The sequence below is a fragment of the Platalea leucorodia genome (genome assembly GCF_965183815.1).
Source record: "Platalea leucorodia genome assembly, chromosome: 3".
NCBI classification, from domain to species: Eukaryota; Metazoa; Chordata; class Aves; order Pelecaniformes; family Threskiornithidae; genus Platalea; species Platalea leucorodia.
Genome location: NC_138825.1, coordinates 125,891,179 through 125,909,271, shown reverse-complemented (window position 1 = coordinate 125,909,271; position 18,093 = coordinate 125,891,179). Strand labels below are relative to the sequence as shown.

The 18,093-nt window shown below is 45.5% G+C and overlaps 2 protein-coding genes across 12 annotated transcripts in view; one reads left to right on the top strand and one right to left on the bottom strand.

Annotated features, from left to right (window-relative positions):
• The window catches only part of INTS9 (integrator complex subunit 9), a 73,271-nt gene extending 61,902 nt beyond the window's left edge, over positions 1-11,369 (bottom strand). For 2 of the 4 annotated variants that reach the window (XR_014227659.1, XM_082306859.1), the window contains exons 1-3: positions 11,286-11,369; positions 7,051-7,178; positions 2,211-2,271 (exon numbers count right to left, since the gene is read on the bottom strand). Coding sequence is in view for 3 of the 4 variants with exons in the window: in XM_082306859.1 (XP_082162985.1) it covers positions 2,211-2,271; positions 7,051-7,178; positions 11,286-11,294 (198 nt within the window). In the remaining variant the exon portion in view is untranslated. Of the gene's footprint in view, positions 1-2,210; positions 2,272-7,050; positions 7,179-9,426; positions 9,604-11,285 lie in introns of all 4 variants that reach the window. The other 2 variants (XM_082306860.1, XM_082306861.1) reach the window with 2 other exon arrangements.
• Positions 11,370-11,817: 448 nt separating this feature from the next.
• The window catches only part of HMBOX1 (homeobox containing 1), a 112,499-nt gene continuing 106,223 nt past the window's right edge, over positions 11,818-18,093 (top strand). For 7 of the 8 annotated variants that reach the window (XM_082305831.1, XM_082305825.1, XM_082305830.1 and 4 more), the window contains exon 1: positions 11,818-11,954. The gene's annotated coding sequence lies outside the window, so the exon portion shown is untranslated. The remainder of the gene's footprint in view (positions 11,955-18,093) is intronic. The other variant, XM_082305827.1, reaches the window with a different exon arrangement.

Genomic DNA, 18,093 nt, shown 5'->3' with positions numbered 1-18,093 from the left:
ATTCTTCAGGATTATGTATGGAACAAAAATATTCCCAGCTCTAGTCCTAACACACCTCACAGGCTACCTGTCACCCACTCTGCCTTCTCTTGTGGATGCTTCTCTTGCTCGTCCCAAAGCGAGTGGGCTCAGTCAGCTTCAGACTGACAGCATTAAAGATTGAATCCAATTCTTAATAATTACAGTGCACCTGCCAACTAATAACGAATGAGCAATTACATCTAGTGGCAGAAGTCTCCTAACCTCATCTCAAGGGAGTTCAAAATGATTAAAACTAGATCGCAGCAAATTTCAATGCCTCTCCAGGACTTAAGTTTTATAACTGTCACCCAGAGAGTGCTATAACAGGAATGTCCACCCGACATGATAAAACATCCCCCTTTGGCTCCTTCCCTTGCCTTTTTCCAGTATGGGTCAAAGAATTTACCATTCCAAGCAGTTACAATGGTCAAGGTGAAGGTAAGAGATGCTGCCTTTGAATTTTTAACACATGATTTCCACTGATGATGTGCAAGTTTGAAGATTTCTCCTGAGCACACACTGCAGCAGCAGTACCACAGAAATGTATATACATCACTTATAAAATATACTGACAGCCTATCCGTTCTTTGGACAGAACGGAGTGCAAAACTCTGAGACCAAGGCTGGGGTTCAGGAGAAACAAATTCCAGGGAATTCAAACTGGGCAACTCCATTCCTGTCACTGGGCCTCTGCAGCTCTGCAATTGCCAGTTAGCATGTGCTCTGAATAGAGCTGTTACTATTTTACTAACAGAAATGCTGCCTATACACTTTCTTTTGTCTCCAATGAGAAGAAAAATCAGGTCTTTAATCTATGATCTTCAGCTCCCTTGCCTGTAAAAATCAGATCCATCCATTTTGTCCACCTCAAAGTCCCCTACAAAAGCAACTATTATTACTGTTTTCCTTTAATGTTCACATAGAGAACAGTCTATTAAAACAGTATTTTCTCCACTGATACCTATTGCTGCAGACATTTGAAATGTATCTGCCTATTTTACTAACATCTGACATAGTTTTGTGTTCATTGTTCCCCTATAGCAGATCGAGCTGGACACTGCAGTGCCTAGTCTTGGCTGAAGCCCCAGATAAATTCTGCCTACAAAACTCATGCAATGAAAAGAGGGGAAAAAAGACAAATTCTGTGTCTCTCATGTAGCTAAGTCCTGCGTCCTAGAATTAGGAGGCTGGAGATAATATCCTCCCTGCTGTGTCCAACAGCAGAACACATGTTGATGGTAGAGTACCATAGGATAAAGCCCTGGAGGGAAGAGGGGCCCAAGAAAGCTGGTTAATATTCAAGGATCACCTCCTCCAAGCTCAGGAGCAATGCATCTCAGCAAAGAGGAAGTCAGGCAAAAACACCAGGATGCCTGCATGGATGATCGAGGAGCTCCTGGACAAACCCAAACACAAAAAGGAAGCCTACAGAGGGTGGAAGTAAGGACAGGCAATGGCTTTAAACTGAAAGAGGGTAGATTTAGATTAGATAGAAGGAAGAAGTTCTTCACTCTGAGGGTGGTGAGGCACTGGAACAGGCTGCCCAGAGAAGCTGTGGATGCCCCGTCCCTGGAAGTGTTCAAGGCCAGGCTGGATGGGGCTCTGTGCAGCCTGGTCTGGTGGAAGGTGTCCCTGGCCATGGTAGGGGGGTGGAACCAGATGGTCTTTAAGGTCCCTTCCAACCCAAACCATTCTAGGATTCTCTGATTCTGTGATTTCAGAGGCCAAAGACATGCTTTTCCTCTATAAGAGACCTCCCATGGGCAAACCATTCACTTTCTCATAGTTGTCCTGCCTAAAAAAGGGTATGATACCAACCTCATTTATAAGCATGCTATGAAGCTTTAGTGTCAGAAAAGCGAGACTGTTGAATAACAGGCACTCTGAGAAGGCAAAGCACTATTATTTACGGAGCTCCATGAAATAAGAAAATATTCATACTGATGATTTCTGCATTTTAAGAGGATTTTTTAAAAAGCTAGGCTACCTCTGAAAACTGAAAGCCTCATAGGTGCTATTAGCATTTTGTTTCAAAACGTTCTGCTCTACAAGGACATCATGGCTGGTAAGGGTACACACAGAAACCTTTGTGATGAGTCAGCGTGGAAGTATTGTTCCTGCAGTGCAAGCTCCTAACCTGGCAGGTAGCTTTCTGCATGGCAAGAAAATTCTAACCATCAATATAGTACCTTGTCCAGAAACGTGCTTCCATCTTTCAAAACCCAACCAGGAAGTTTGGACAGGCGGGGGCTGCAGAAAGAGAGAAAAATTATTTCAATATGAATTATATCATTATCAGTGGCTAAGCACAGACCTTCTATTTGGTGTCATACAGGAAGAGAACACCATTTCTGTCTCAGGGAACTAACAATCTCAATAAAACAGACAGACAGTTTCACTGTGTTTAAGTGTTCACTGAAATGACTTTTACAAATCATGATTATGACACTTATAAGTAAAAAGAATAAGAGGACGATGCATGCAGGGAGTTTGATTTTAGCCATTTACGGTGAGAATTTCAAAAAGGCCCAGTGCTGCTTATGTTGCCCTGTGGTGAAACTGGCTGTATAAACAGAAGAAGGGTTAGGGCAGCAACAAATTCTATGCCTGAAACAATACAAAAGCACCGTAAAACTGCTCTGGAACAGAAGACGACAGACAAATATTCCCATTAGCAACGGCAGGGAAAGACCGATGCTCTGGACTAAGTCATTTATAGACACAGAGGTTGCGATTTTATATCCACATAAACCATGGTTTTGTGCTTAGGTCTCCCCCTGAAAACCCACACCAGCAGCTGTGCAGTGCATTTACCTGTGTTGGAAGGACAAAGGGGCAAGGAGGTTTTGCTGTGAACTGCACATTTTAAGCTGGCAGGTCTGGTACCAGTCAGCAACGGCAGGGCCCCCTTTTTTAATTGTTTCAAATGCTAATAAAGAAACTTCAAGGTGGACATTGTAATCCTGAGTTTACAGTAGTAATTGCTGCAGCATATCTTGCTACTATAACTGAGAGACTTATTCGTACTTCACAGTGACATTTGATTTTTGTGTGAGCCTACAACTTAACTCTAGAACCACTGTCTGCCCAGATTCAAGCATATCTACAGAAATCCAAAAAAGAAAAAGTTGAGGAAACAAGAGAATTGAACACGCCTGGAACCAAGCCCTGCAAAAACCTCAGATTTGAAGACAGAACTAGAGAACCCGGTTGCAATGAAATCTGCAAGTGTCGTGCACTAAGCTCTATAGACAGGCATGCTTGTATGCTATAAGGGCTTTCAAATTTAAGATCTCGAAAATACGAAGTGATTCAAGGGCTCAGAGGAATGTTGTATTCAGGCTACCTTCAGTATAAAAGAATAAATCCTAACTGGCACTCCAGAAAGTCACAAGGAAGGAAAAAGGGGATATCTAAGACTGATGGAGTGAATGCAGAAGGTAAGAAGTGAGAGCAGAAGGATATGTCATTGAGAAGCTATGCCAGAGAAGTGCAACGCCCTTTTGAGGATAAAGAGTAAGTCTGAAGAAGTCTCATGACAGAAAAGATGAGGTGGCTAAATGTACTCCCCACTGACACATTCAAAAGCACAATTTAAGAGCAGTATTTTGGAGACTGAGGGGGCTAGGTGGAATTGGTGCAGGCAGACTGAAAGAGCTATGGGAAAAGCAGGGAAAAAGCAAGAACGAACCACTCTGATATGCAACAGCTTCGACAGGTAAGGGAGGAGAGGCCAGAGACCTTGGTTGCAAGGGACATCTGGAGGTCTGTAGTCCAATGTCTCAAAGCCAGTGCTAGGCCAGGTCAGCCATGGCTTTGTCCAGCTGTGTCTTGCAAACCCCAGGAGCACCAGATTCTAGAGCCTCTCTGGGGACGGGTGAAAGTGCTAAGAAAGACTTCAGCACTGGGAGGCTAATGCCCAACCTGAGCCTCTCAAGACACAATTTGTGGCCACTAGCCCCTTATACTGCCTGCCACCGTCCAGAAGGGTTCGGTTCTGTTGCCTTTGTAACTTCCTTTCAAGCAGATGTAGGTGGCTGTTAGCTGCCCATCCAGCCTCCTCTCTGCCAGGCTGAACAAGCCCAGCTCTCTCAGCCTCTTTGTGTAGTAACAGGCTCTGGACCCTGACCATCTTGGAGCCCCCTGAACACCCTCTCCAGTTCCTCAGCATCGCTCTTCAATTGGGAATCCACACCTGGATCCATTTGTGGTTTCACCAGCATGAGGCAGAGGGGAATAAATTTTCCTTGATCTGCTAGCCCTACTCCCCCTAATTTAGCCTAGTACGCTGTTTGCCTTATTCATGATGAAAGAGCACTATTGACTTGTACTAAACCTGGCATCCACTGAAGAGTACACAGTCTTGTCAAGAGGCAAAATTAGCAGATAGGTCTTGTGTGTGGGTGAAAGTGGAATAAGCAACACAGGACAGAAAGGACTCTTTACCTTGAAGCCAAGAAGTAACACAGTTCCTGCCAACATAGTTTTGACATTGTAATAGAGTGATTGATTAATCCAAAATAGCTAGAACTGTCCCATAAATAATGTGAGCAAGTGTGTCATGGCTAGACAGGAAAGGTTAAGAGCTTCCCACATGTTCATTTTATCGTTTTGCATTTGACTTTGGTACAGGGGAGAAAATTCCAGTTGACAAACCTCCTTTAAAGTACATGAACTGGCATAAAGTATTTGGCAACTGCAGGTACTTTGCACATGCTCCACGGGCTGGTGAGAACAAGGACTGCCATTTCCAGGACAAGGTGGAATCTAAATACCTTTTGATGGGCTGTTTTTGAAGACCAAAGAACTCTAAAAAATGTCCAGTCCCTTTAATGACAAACACTACAGTGCTTTCCTCTCTTATAGATTAAAGCACAGGCTCTCAAAATGTTTGCTCAAGGAGGGTCCCATGCCAGGTATGACACAGGCTCTAGCTGCATAGCAAAGATCCTCTGTAATATCATAACTCTGTACTTCACAGAGGTAAAAATTAGGGCACCTTTGCAGACCACATACTGAGACTTGCAGAGCCCAGCTTGTTGATGGATCTTACTTTGGGGACCTTTGGTTTAAAGACAGCAGAGAGAAGCATAGCTCCTCTCTGGTTAAGATTTCACATGGGTCCACCTCAGCCTAGCTGCAAGAAGCAGTACTTCTGTTCGAGAGGACATGCAGCTGGTAATAACCTAAGATCTGGCAGACCTATGTTCAAATTCTTGCGCTGCTACGTGCTTCACCCAAGACCTCAGGCAGTCAGTCCCTCCTGTAGTCTCTCGCCTGGGAACTGATGATAATGTCAGCTCTCTATCACCTGGCCATGTTATGTTGATAATACACATTTGAATTTCAGAGGTGTTCAGACATCATGGTGATGGAGACCTGATAAATCATGGTATAACTATGAATACTACAGAGAGGTAAGGAATTTTTAGCGGCAGCCACATTCCTCCTCAAGTTTCTAACTCATTTCCACAACTCCCTGCAGGACATCTGAAGAGATCAATTATTTGCCCAAGTCCATGTGCTTAGGACAATCCTTGCTGTAAGGGGTGTTCAATCACCTTACCGACAAGACTGATTGGATTTAAATCCAACTGTTTGCTCCGATTCCACTGGGCCATCAGGGGTCAAATCTGACATCCTTTCTTATTGAGTTTGAGTCATTTTAGTGCAGGCATTCTGGAGGTACTTGGGGAATTCCAGGTTGTGACCTGCAATTTGGCTGTTCATTCCCAGGGTCTGCTATCGGCAGACAAAGCTGGCATATCCCCGGGGAGCGTTGATGCCTGCAGTTCTAAAGAACCTCTTAAGCCTTTGTTCAATCACCTTATTTTGCTACTTGTTCCTCTCTCAACTTCCTTTTTCTTTAGGGGGTGGGAGAAAGCGAATGCAAGGCAATTCTGTCTGTACCTGGATTTCCCAAATTTTCCGGATCCCTTCAAAATCCACTACTGCCCCTAAATGTTGCAGTTAGCAATTGCATTATGGAATGGGACAAAAATTCACTATCACACTGATCAGTCTTAAGGGATCTGTTGCCTACTCTACCGCAGATCTTGAACTCCATGTTCTTGCAGAACAATGCATACATTGTCTATTCTTTTCCTCTCCAAAAAATAAAAAATCATAGGAAGTGCTGGACAAACTGCTTTAACCTCACTAGGTCACTGAGGAAACTCCCTTTCCCAGCCACATTCTCCCCCTCTCAAGCAAGCCTCCCCTGAACCCAGAACGTTCCTCACTTGTTTCCTCGTGGATCAAAGTTATTAAATGGCTTTTGTGAAAACTCCTACCGCTTCCCATCACCAAGAGTTACTCATTCCCACCTTTCCAACCCCTCATTTTTGTAATTTTTTGCATTTATGCAAGACATAAGTCACCCTAACTGAATATCCAAATCCATCTAAAAGCCTGGGAAAATACGACTTTGTAGTTAGGGCACAGAAGGGGGAGTCTTCACCTCAGGACTCTCTTCTAGACTCTACTTTTGTTTCACTGCCATTCCGTTCCTGTGCCCAGCTGCACTGCCCTTCTATTTATTTAATTTCTAAAAGGGAACAATTATGCCATCAAGTCAACTAACGAGGACTGTTAAGTGCTATTTTTCTTTGCATTAGTCTGTGCTCTGAAGAAAAGCCTGAGAAGACGGTGGTTAAACAGTACTCGCTGGGTTCCACGCACTCCATCTCAGTTACCCATTTATCTCATCTTGCATGAAGAAGCCAGAAAGATGACAGATATGTGACCTCACTTGTGCTGAGCAGTTGCAGCAATACTTTACTGAAGCTTAGAATAAATTATCTAGAAAAACCAATCAATAAATCCATAAAATGTCTTCCGTCCACTGAGCCAAAGGACGTTATTTTGATAAAGAGAATTTTTAAGTGAACAAAGTCTATTTATGATATCAGATGATGCTGTTCACTTGTACTCATCCCCTCCCTCCTTCCAATACAGCATTTCATGCAGAGCACTCCAACTGCAACCCAAGAAGACACCAACTAAGTGCTTACAGGCCGCAGAACATACCTCTGAACCAGTGGCAACGGGAGGAAATTGAGGGTAGACGTCATATCCAGTCCGCAATCCAACATGATGGTGGTGGATTTGAACTTGAGTACGTTGCATGGCAAGGTTGGATGTCCTGACAGGCAGTACTGAAAGAAGCATACGAGGATGAGTTACTCGTGACCTTTACCAACAGAGCGAACCCCCCTGAAAATTGCCTTTTTTCCCTTATTTTTAAACACAGAGTTTCATACACACCAGAACAAAACCCGATTTCCTATGAATCTGTTTCTCACAGCTGTGTGTGTTCATTGAGATTTCCCTGTGTCAGGGTATTAAGGGGCAGATTTTCTTCAGACAAGTTTTTCTTTCTGATCACGAGAGTTGAAAGGATGGCAGAGCTCCTCTCGCCAATTAAGGACACATGCAGAGTCTCTTTTGTCTAACAACCACCTATTTTCACAAAAATCCCAGAAAATCAGCTTCTTCAAAACTCAGTCCTACTGGCAAAACTTGGCTGAAATCGGCTAGCAAATTTGAAAATTACTTGGGGTGGAAAGGGAGGGAGAGAATCCCTGCAGGAACACAAGTTTCATTTCCTTAAGAAACCTGCCTAAACAAACAAACAAGGTGCAGCCCACACCTTCTGTGGCTGCTTGGCACAGATCAGCAGAGGAAGCTGTACATGTGCACCGCAGCAGCTCTGGGGCATGCTCTCACCTGCTTTTTGTCTTGCTAAACGCAAACAGGAAACACCAGGGAATGGACAACCATACCTGAATGGAAGGGTTTGTGTACTGAGAAATCCCAAATGCTTTGCAAGCTTAATGAGCCAGTAAGCAGGTTATGTGCAGGGGCACTTCAGCATCATTGAGATGCAGTCACCTCTAGTATGGAGAGCAGCAAACATTTAACAAGGCACAGCAGCAGCTGAAGCTTTGAATAAGAAGAGAAGTGAATAAAAATGCCAGCTTTAAAATGCAGGATTAGAAACGTAAATGTCTGAATAGAGTGCGGCCACCTCCGCATGAGGGTTTCTCTTTGAGGAGGGATTCGATGGTTCTTCAGGGATTGCAAGAATAGGAGATTTTGCATTTCGAATACAAGTTTTTGCATCTCCGAAGTCTGGGCATCTGGCAGCACAGCAATGCTCAGGTGGTCAAACTTCAGCTTTTAAATTCAAGTTTTGGTCAATTGAGATGAAAAATATCAACTGGTTGGCCATGCGCTGCACTAAAACCAGACTCAGTCATTTTCTAAGTCATTTATACCTTATGCTTGCTTTCTATACTTCACTCGAAGAAGTGGAAAGAAGGAAGATTAATCATTTCATTTTCTACCTCTGCTCACAATATGTTAACACAGGACTGCAACTGTCTGGATGAACAACTCCCAAGGAGTCTATTTACATACATTCATCAAAACCCTGTTTTAAACTATATTTAAATATTAAAAAGCTACTAAGCCCCAAATACTAAATTAAAAAAATATCACAAAGACTTTTGTTTTAAATTCACAAAGCCTTAATGATTAAGGAGCAACATTACATTGTGCCTGCTGTTAGCAAAGTTTAAAAAAAAGTGAAAAGCCAAGCTGGTAACGAAGTGAGTATACAAGTAGGGAATTCAGTTGTTTTATTCGCAAATGCAAAATACGCATGTGAAATTAAGTTCCCACCAGACCAGAACTTTGACAACTAAAGCTATAAATCCAAATAAATAGAAAGAAATTAAGGAAAAAAATAAGATCTAAACTATTTTTGTAGCTTTTAAACTATCGGTAATTAAAAAAGGCAATGAAATATCACCACTTTTGTCAGCAAAACACTTTCTTGCTTTTTTTGAAATCATGAATAGGATCATGACCCTGACATCTATGAGCTAACTGGAAAATCTTCCTTTTTTTCTTCTTTAAAAGCATCTAAAATAATCTATATCTGTGGCTGTCATGCTGTGGTAAATGGATTCCTGGGAGTCAATGGACTCTTTCTATCAGACTCAAATAAAGTGACTAAAAAAAAAAAAGAAAAAAGCTATTCATATATGCTATACAGCTGTTTGCACAGGTGACATTTCTGAGGCTGTTAGAATTTTAGATTAGGAATCCAAAAATCTGAGTGTCTGCACTAGATACGTCTCTCTACACACTATAAATGTGACAATTTCCACCCAGTTTATACTTGTTACTGTTTAAAACAGATCCAGAGACCCCAGTCACTAATATTCCTGACTGGACTAAAATACAAGTCCTTTTTGCTCTAAGATTTGTTTGCTTCCATCTTTATTCCCTTATGGTTAGAGGCTGCTGCCGCTAACACACTAGGTGCCTCATCTCCTAATTAAAAAGTAGTATGTAAAAAAGCCACAAAACATATACAAAAGACATAAATATGCCCACCTCAGCTCACAACTTTCTTGGCAGGATTTGTAAATTGGATGAAAGTTTGACAGAGCGGGGCACAAAGAGCTGAAGATGAGGGACTAATTCCAGATGCTAAGGCCCTCATCGAGACAGGTTCTCAGCAGACATCTGGTTCACGCTGAGCGCTCGCCAGCTCGGAGCGTCTCTGGTGATCTCATGGATGGCAATGTGACAGAGAAAAGAGATGATGTCTCATGCTAGCAGCTCCAAAACATTCAAAATTTTGCAGGTTAAAGGCAGCGCTTTGAATCCCAACTGAAGCCAACAAATACTGCAGTGCATTCTTCCAGCATTAATACCACGTGCTAGCTTAAAATCTAGGGGGAAATTAGCAACTGGATTTGCCTGGACCAAAGCACATTTGAATTTGTGGGAGTCTGACATTTTCACCGGATTCTGAATCAGGTCTGGAGTCCACCACCTCTACCTTGTTCTTCCAAATCCTACCCAAATATATGAGAAAAGAAGATGAAATAGCATCCAACTCCTCCCCCCACAACCCCGAGATTCAGCCATATCTACAGAGAAACAGAAGATGAAGAATCTGGTCTTATGATCCCCAGTCCCCAAATTTATACACAGGTCTAAAATTACAATGCAGATTTCAGACAGCTTGTATTCCCTCCCCCCACCCCCCCGCAACCCCTTCCCTCTCTCTACCCCTATGCAAGACTCCAGACATAACAAAGAACTCTGCATTTCCACTATGGTCTTCATGTAAAGATTTTTCAGTTTGCTTCCCCCCCCTGCATTGTATTAGCCTCTACAATCACATCCAGAAGTGCTTAGCTTTGCACAGTTTGTCCCACCGGTAGCATTCATCCACGCAGAGAGACTTAATTGCATATGTAAGATTATGCAGGATCAAGCTCTTCGGCCACCTGCCTACCGAATTAATTTTACACAGTTACACCACGGATAGCGATTTATTGGAAGTCTCCAAACGAGCCCAGAATCCAAGTTCACTTCCGTGAAGCTTCCTCAAGACAAACTGCTCAGTCTCAAAACTCAGAGGCAATCTTGGGTTTAACAACGGTGTGATGTCAGGTTAAACAAATCAGATCATATGCTCAGGTATTTTGAAAGCTGCTTTGGTTTTCACCTCCAGAGAATTACAGTGAAACAGGGAAATTCTTCCTGGAAAATAACGCAGTGGCTGAATCCAAGGTCTCTGGGAAACTTAAACAGTTGAAAACAGGGATCTAGAGAGGAGGCCAATAATATGGGTAATGTATTTTTTGATAACGTTCCCTTTAAAAGATTGCAATATCAGAACCAAAATATTTGTCAGAAGCATAGTGCACCCCTGACAAAGCTATTTCAGGCTGATTTTCCTATGAGCAATTACCTGTATTAACACCATACTGCCTACGGAAAGCTTTTGTTATGAACCACGGGGATTTATTAATATTTCTAGGGCAACCCAGTGGAAGCCACACGTGCAGCGGGCTAGCTCCAGCACTGCTCCACCGCGAGACTCGTGTTTAAGGGTAGGAAGGCAGAGAAATCCCTCCTGCTCCTCCTCCTCCTCTTCCTCCCGAATCCCACCGATGCTCCACCCGATCCAGAACCCCAAACCCGGCGGGGGAGGGCCGGAGGAGAGCCGCCTTGCTCGGGCCTGGGCCCCTGCCCGCGCCCCGGCCTCCGTCCCCTCAGCTCCCCGCCGACCGTTTCACGGCTGCTGAGGGGAGCGGAGCGCCGGGCCCGCCCCCCTCAGCGCCTCAGCTTCCCCTCACGCCCGGCGGGGCGGAGGCTGCCGCAGCCCCGGGGAGCCCCCCCGCCGCCGGGAGCGGGCAGGCCGAAGCCCCCCCGAGCCCCCAGCCCCAGGCACTCACCAGCTTCATGCTTCACCCGGCTCTATTTACCGGGACAATCCTGCCCCCACCTTCCTGCCCGGCCCCCGCCACCCCTCCGCGCCCCGGGGCGTCATGGGACTTGTAGTCCCGCCGCCCTTCCCCGCCCCGGGATGACGTCATGGCCGAGCCCTCCCGAGGCATGCCGGGAGTTGTAGTCCGCCCCGCGCTTCGCCCCGCGTTCCATTGGCGTGCCGTGCCCGCCGAGGCATGCTGGGAGTTGTAGTCCCCGCCGGGCGGCTCTCCCCGTCACCCTGGGGAGGGGGGAACTACAAGTCCCAGGGTCTCACAGCTGCAGCAGGTGGGAGCTCGGATGTTGATATCAACATGGCGCTTGTCAGACAGACAAAGACAGTCAGTCTGGTGTGATTGAGCCAAAAAAAAAAAAAAAAAAAAAAAAAAAAGAGAGAGAGGGAGCGAGCGAGGAGGAGGAGGGAGCGGCAGGAGGAGAGCCAGGCGGGGCGGGGGGCCCTTGTCCTCGGGGGGCTGGGGAGGGGGGCTCGGCGGCCGAGGGATTTCTTTCCCCCCCCTATTGTTCTCCTCCCTCGGCGCCCCCGTTAACCTCCCCTCACGCTGGGGCGGGGGCGGGCGGGGGGACCCCCCCACTCCTGCCGTTACATGGTGAGGTGGAGACGCCGCCAGCACCCAGAGGTGAGTGTTGCTTGTGGGGAGGAAGAGGAGGAGGAGGAGGAGGGGAGGGGGGGGGGCGAGAGCGGGGCTTGTGAGGGGAGGGGGCGGGCGGGTGGGTGGGCTGGAGGGAGGGAGGGGAGCGGGAAGGGGGTCCCCCCTCAGCCGGCACCGCGGCTGCCTGCGGGGGAGTTGCGCCGAGCCGGAGAGCGGGTTTCCTCCTCAGGGCGGGATGTGAGTGAGGGTGGCGGTGGGGGGGAAGCCGGGGCCGGCGGCGGGCAGGGGCAGCCCCGCAGCCAGCCCCGGCGGCCGCTCGCCCCTCCGGTCGGAGCCGCCGTTCCGGGGTGGCTCCGCGGATCCCCCGGAGCGGGGGAGGAGGAAGGACGGTGGCCCCGGGAGGCTGCTGCGGGGTCTGCGGGAGGGCAGGGCAGCCTCCGGGCTGGAACGGAGAGCCCTCCATGGTTGTTCCTGCCGTTTATTTATTTATTCTTATTTTCTTCACCCCGCTCGCGGGTGTGGGGGTGACGGACTCGTGGTGGCGGAGTCCCCTCAGCCTGGGTGGGTGCTTTATTTTATTTTTTTATTCTTGGTTTTTTTTTTTTTTTTTTGTGGTGTTGTTTCGGTTTTGTTCGCCGCTGAGTTTGGGGCTGGGCTGGTGCGAGAGGGCGGCGGGGACCCCCGCTCCCTGTCCCCGGGACCCCGGGGGTGGGGGTGCCCCGGCCCGGCGATAGTTTGGCCGGGGAAGGAGGGAGGCTCCGACCCTGCGGGGATGGAGCCCGCTTCGCCGTGACGATCGCGCCCGGCACCGAGCCCCCCTCGCCGGCGCTTTGCCGGGGGGCTCCCCCCTGGCTGGGGGGGGGCTGCGGGGCCGCCGTGGGTGTGCGAGGGCTCCGGGGGCTCCTTTTTAGGGGATCCCCGGTGCTTTGTGCCTGTGGAGATGGGGGGGAACGGGGGCCACGGCTGCCCCAAACCCCGCTGGATCCCGGATCTGTTGCAGCTCCCGGGGCTTCGGGAGAGGGTTTTTGGGGAGGGGAGAGGCGTGATCCGAAGGGTGTCTTGCTGCTGGAGAGTTTAACACGGGAACGGGTGGGGGAAGGAGGAGGACTCGGAGGGAAGTCATTCCCAAAACGTGCGAGGAGAGCTTGGGTGGGGTGTCATAGGCTTGTTTATTTTGTACTTCTTGGGAAGAGATGGGGTAAATGATTTTGTGTCCGTGCCTGGGATCTTTTTTTTGGAAAAACAGTGTGTTTGACCCCAGGAGGGGCTGGAGGAAGCGGCAGGGAATGCCGCTGAACTGTTTTGCTGTGGTTCGGGGTTAAAACAAAACAAGAGGCGAGTGTTTTTAGGTGCAAAACACACATGCGAGATAGACCGAGCCGAGTTCTTCAACCTCAGTTTTGTCTGATGGGTTTTTTCTTAGTTGTTCTAGGAGCGTCTCTTGGTATGTTTGCAGAGCACTTCTTCGGAAAGCTTTTTTTTTTTTTTTTTTTATTCTTTGCGATAGGTCTGAAACAGCCTTGACCGTGTGTGCTGTTTTTTCCCAGTCCTTTCGTGTTAGAGACAAAAAAAATGCTTTTTTTTGGGGGGTGGGGAGGGAAGAAGGAAGAGGAAATGAAGATTGTAAGCATGTTTTCTCTTTATGGAGTCGGGTATATCTCAATTTGTTCTGCTCAAGTAACATTGGGAGTACAGATAAGTGGGTTTGAAGTACAAAATGTATATGAACAAAAGCTGGAAAGATTTAAAGTTTGTAGGGAGGAAAGCGTTAAACTGATGGTCAGGGCATGCGTTTGCCAGCACTGTCGGAGCAGATCTGATAGGAGCAGATCTGATAGACGCTAGCTACGTGCCCCTGCTTCAAAGTAATGGGGATGGAGGAGAAGGAAACTGGTGGGGAAAAAATACAATTTGCATGAATGATACCATGTAAAATATACCGTGTCGGAGAGAGGGATTGTGCTCTGCAGACGATTTGTGGGCTGGCGAAACCCTGAAGTGCCTGCTTGCGTCCCGTGATATGACTAGCTCATTTCTGCAGGGCTCATCAGGTACAGACTCTGCTTCCTTCCTGGGATGGTGCAGCTGGCATTTGATTTCCTCCATGGATGGGAGAGGAGGAGTCCTGTGCAGTTTTTTTCCCTGAGATGATTGCATTTTCTTTGGCCTTACTGTACCCTGCCTCATTAGTAGGAACTGCATCTATATTTATTTACCATTATACCACGTCCCTTGGGATGTCGGGTGTAGTTTGGAGTAGGTATATATGGATTTATCACTCTTAACATTTTTTTTTTTCTCCCATCATGCTAGGGCCAAATCCGTCAACAGCAGAGAACAAACTTAATTTATTTCTGTGTTTTGCATCTCCCTTTTTGCCATTTCTCTTCCAAATTGTGAAGAAAACATCTCCGAGATGCGGATGGGGGAGGGAAGTAGGGGAGAAGTGAGAAAGGGATGGAATATGTTATCTGTGCAGGGATACATTTGTTATTTGCATGTTCTGGGAGCACCGGGCTCTGTGAAAGAGCAGGGTTTGATACTGCATCTGAAAAGTGGGGTTTGGGAACGCTCTTTTCCCTTACGTGAAGATTCTTCTTCAGCCTCACGACAGCCACAACTTTTCCTATGTGGTTGACAGAATTGTCTGACGAGCCTGGGCATGAGACTGGGAACAAGGAACTTGTGTTTTACTCAGCGATGTCTGTTCTTCCTCCTATCGTTCCTTTAGCTCCAGCGTAAGCACCAGAACAGGCATCAGCATTTTTACTCCTGTGTCATCCAACTCTGTTCAGAGCAGGTCTAGACGACATTGTGGTATGCAGACTGCCAGCTGCGTTGTAGGAATGCTACCACAGGTGAAACGACAGGATTTTTAAAGAGTGGTAAGGAAATCTTGAAGAAAATCCTGTGTGGATGAGGCCTGCTTATCTCTCTCGCTACTTTACTGAGCAGTCTTGAGCAATTCCTTTCTGTTTGTTGACCTTTCTAGAAAACGTGCATCTCTCTAGCATTGAGATTCTGATAATTCCACAGAATTAGTAACCAGTGTCAGCTGCAGAAAGCTTACTTCTAACGCAGTTTCTGTGTGGGTCTTCCTCATCTCTTTCAAAAGGATATTAAAAGTTCATGGCTGTCCGGTGTTTTGAAAATTAAATTATTATGAAATGTTTACATTACAGTGATGATCCCTAAGTTCATGGAAGTGTTTGGTATGTTCTTTCATCGGTATCTGGAGCTGGGAAAACAGTGGAGTTCTGACATTCACTTTTTAAACGAATTTTATTTTTAATAAAATGAGTTTTTAATAAGCATGAATTTCAAGAATTGTTCTATGGCTAACTTTTGGGACCGCTCTTGTTTTGTTGTATGTCAGTGGGGCAGTGGTGAAATTTGGGTCTTTAGGATATGGTGTTTGGGCGGGGAATTGGAAGAATTAATGAAACTGAAACATGAGAAAGGAAGAATGCTGTAGTGTCTCTTATATAAAGGGATCTCAGATGATGTTTGGTTGTATATGTTAGAAAATAAACCAATTTGCATGAAATGACAGCACATTTTAATCTAAAGAAAGCAACTTGTGCTTTACACTGATTTGTGTGCAGAGCTTTTAGGGACACTACAGAATTACACATTACAGTGTTGGGCTCGGTGGCAAATATTTTTCATCTGCTGCAAAGTTTAGGATTTGAAATCAAACACTCGAAGGGGTGCTGTCAGCATAAGAATCCTACTGCAAAAAACCCATGCCTTCGTTTCTCCTATCCATAACTTTATGCAGCTTTGACACTTCTTCTAAAGTCACTGAAGTCGATTTCACTTTATACTGATTTTAATGGAGCGGGCATTGGATTCCGCATATACGTCCTCGTGGGATTGGGCTTTCATTATACCTATGCTGATAATATTATCTCCTGGATTGTCAATGAAGTGAGACCAATGTCATGATTATAGTGGGATTTTTAGGAGATAATGAGGAGAATTTGAATTTTTGGGGGTCTAACTCCTATCCCTAAAGCTGGTTTTATACATAAGATTAGTAATAAACTGTATTTTAGCATTCTAATATTCCTGTCTTGACTAAAGCTCCCTTCTGACACGTATAAAATCAGGATGGCTGGGTAGCAAAGTATAGTAAGAGTTCATACATGAACACTCAGTCATGCAAACGGATTGTACGTTAGCTATGAATGCAATTTCCAGTGTTAATGCTAAAGATAAGTGTTTTGACAAATGCTTTTAATTTGGGGAACAATACAAGCAAGAATAACAGGATATGAGAAGAAAGTGTTATTTTTCATTTCGCAGGTGGCAAACGGAGGTGTAGAGGGATTAACTTGCCCAGGTTCCTACATGGAGTCTGCGGCAGAACTAGTAATCGGTCTGCGATCTCAAGGGTTTGTCAGAGCTTTAATCAGAGTTTTTCTTCCTCCCCTCATTAATTGGCTAATTTCCACATTTTGAAAATAACGTCTAGAGATTATTTTTCTTTCTTCGAGTTTCAAACTTTATAGCCTGAAGTTTTTTCATTTTCAGTCGAGCCTTGAAAACACAGGGTTCGAAAGCTTCGTCGGAACAGCACCTCCCTGACATATGATACTATCTTGAAACAGCCTCTGACAAGTGAACCCTCTCATTGAAATCATGTGAGGAATTTTATTACTCAACTCTGGAGATCTTCTGGGGGAAAGGAGGTTGCAAACTATTAACTATGTGGTCTTCATTGCAAGTTGGCACATAAAATGTTCTTATGTATTGAGGCAGTCATGCGGTCCACCGAAAGAAGTAGAGAGTTGGCTCTGTAGTTGCTGGCCAATTGAAAATTTCATCTTGTAACTGCGAGAAACATTTATTTTTGTGTTGTGCCTCCTAAAAAGCGCTATATTTGCTTGAAATCTGGTCTTTCTTTAAACATGGTATTGTTTGATTTCCTTCCCCTCTCCTCCCACTCGGCTAGGCGCTTATCCAGGGTTAGCCCGTGACCATAAAAGCATGTGGAGAAGCTTTTATGACAGATAACGTTCAAAAGTATATTGTGTTTGGGGTGCTTCTTTTCTTTGCTGTTGCAGTCGGGTTTACCAAAAGCCCGTTGTTCATGCAGGCCTCCTGCAAAATACGCTGCTGAGCAAAGTGCTCGTTTCACAGTTATGAAACTGCTGCTATCGCAATTACTGCGTCGTAAAGCCTAACCTAATCAGGAGTGATCGATTTATGGCCATAACTTGTGTGGTGTGCGAGTGGAGTACAGCTCCGATATTTCACATCTGATTCATTATGGCTGAGCCACTGTCCTTCTCTTTTACTGTTCTATGATAAAACAATACTTTGTACCTTCGTTTGTAAATCTTTAAGTGCTTTACAGAGGTGCCAGTATTTTACACAAAGAGAAACTGAGGCCTAATGGCCAAGTGACTCAGTCAAGGTCACATACTGAGTCAGTGGCAACTGAACACAGCTCTCTCTATTCCCCATCTTTTGCATTTTTACATCTGTGGTATATTAATATATCTTAACCATACAAGGAATTTATTGGCTGGTCTTCTAATGTGCTCGATAAGAATACCTAAGTCAATGAGATTTTTTTGCAGTGATGGGAGGATTTCCCATGTTCCATTGACTTCTGTGGTTTGACACTTGTCATCCTTATTTCTTCAGTTAATTTTATTGCTTTTAAATCCATTAGATTCTCCCCTTCCCCCTCCCCCCAATCAGGCCAAAAGCACTACGGGGTAAACTTTCTCACAAGACTGTAAGGGGTGCCCCTATTTCTTGAATAGCCTTTCTTCTGCTTGGTTTAATAGGAGTTTTTCAGTGTTGGACTTCAAATCTATCTCAGGAATGCACATGCATGTTTGTTATTGTTTTGATTCAGCACTGTGTTAATGTAGACACCAAAAGGTTGAACAATTACTGTTTTGATGCGCTTTTTTTAAGAACTAAAAAAATAATCCGTGACTGGTTACTCTACCCATCTGCGTGCAGATTTCCCTTTCCCAGTTCTTAATCAAAGCTTCATGCAAAGTCTGAAGTTAAAGACTGCTCTTAAAACTGGGAACTGCTGTAGTTACAGTGCTTCTGACAAAGTGGATTCTGCTTTATCTTTCCTGTGCAGCCAACCGAAGGTATGGAAGGTCAGTTAACTCTTTCTCCTACCGAATTCCTCTAT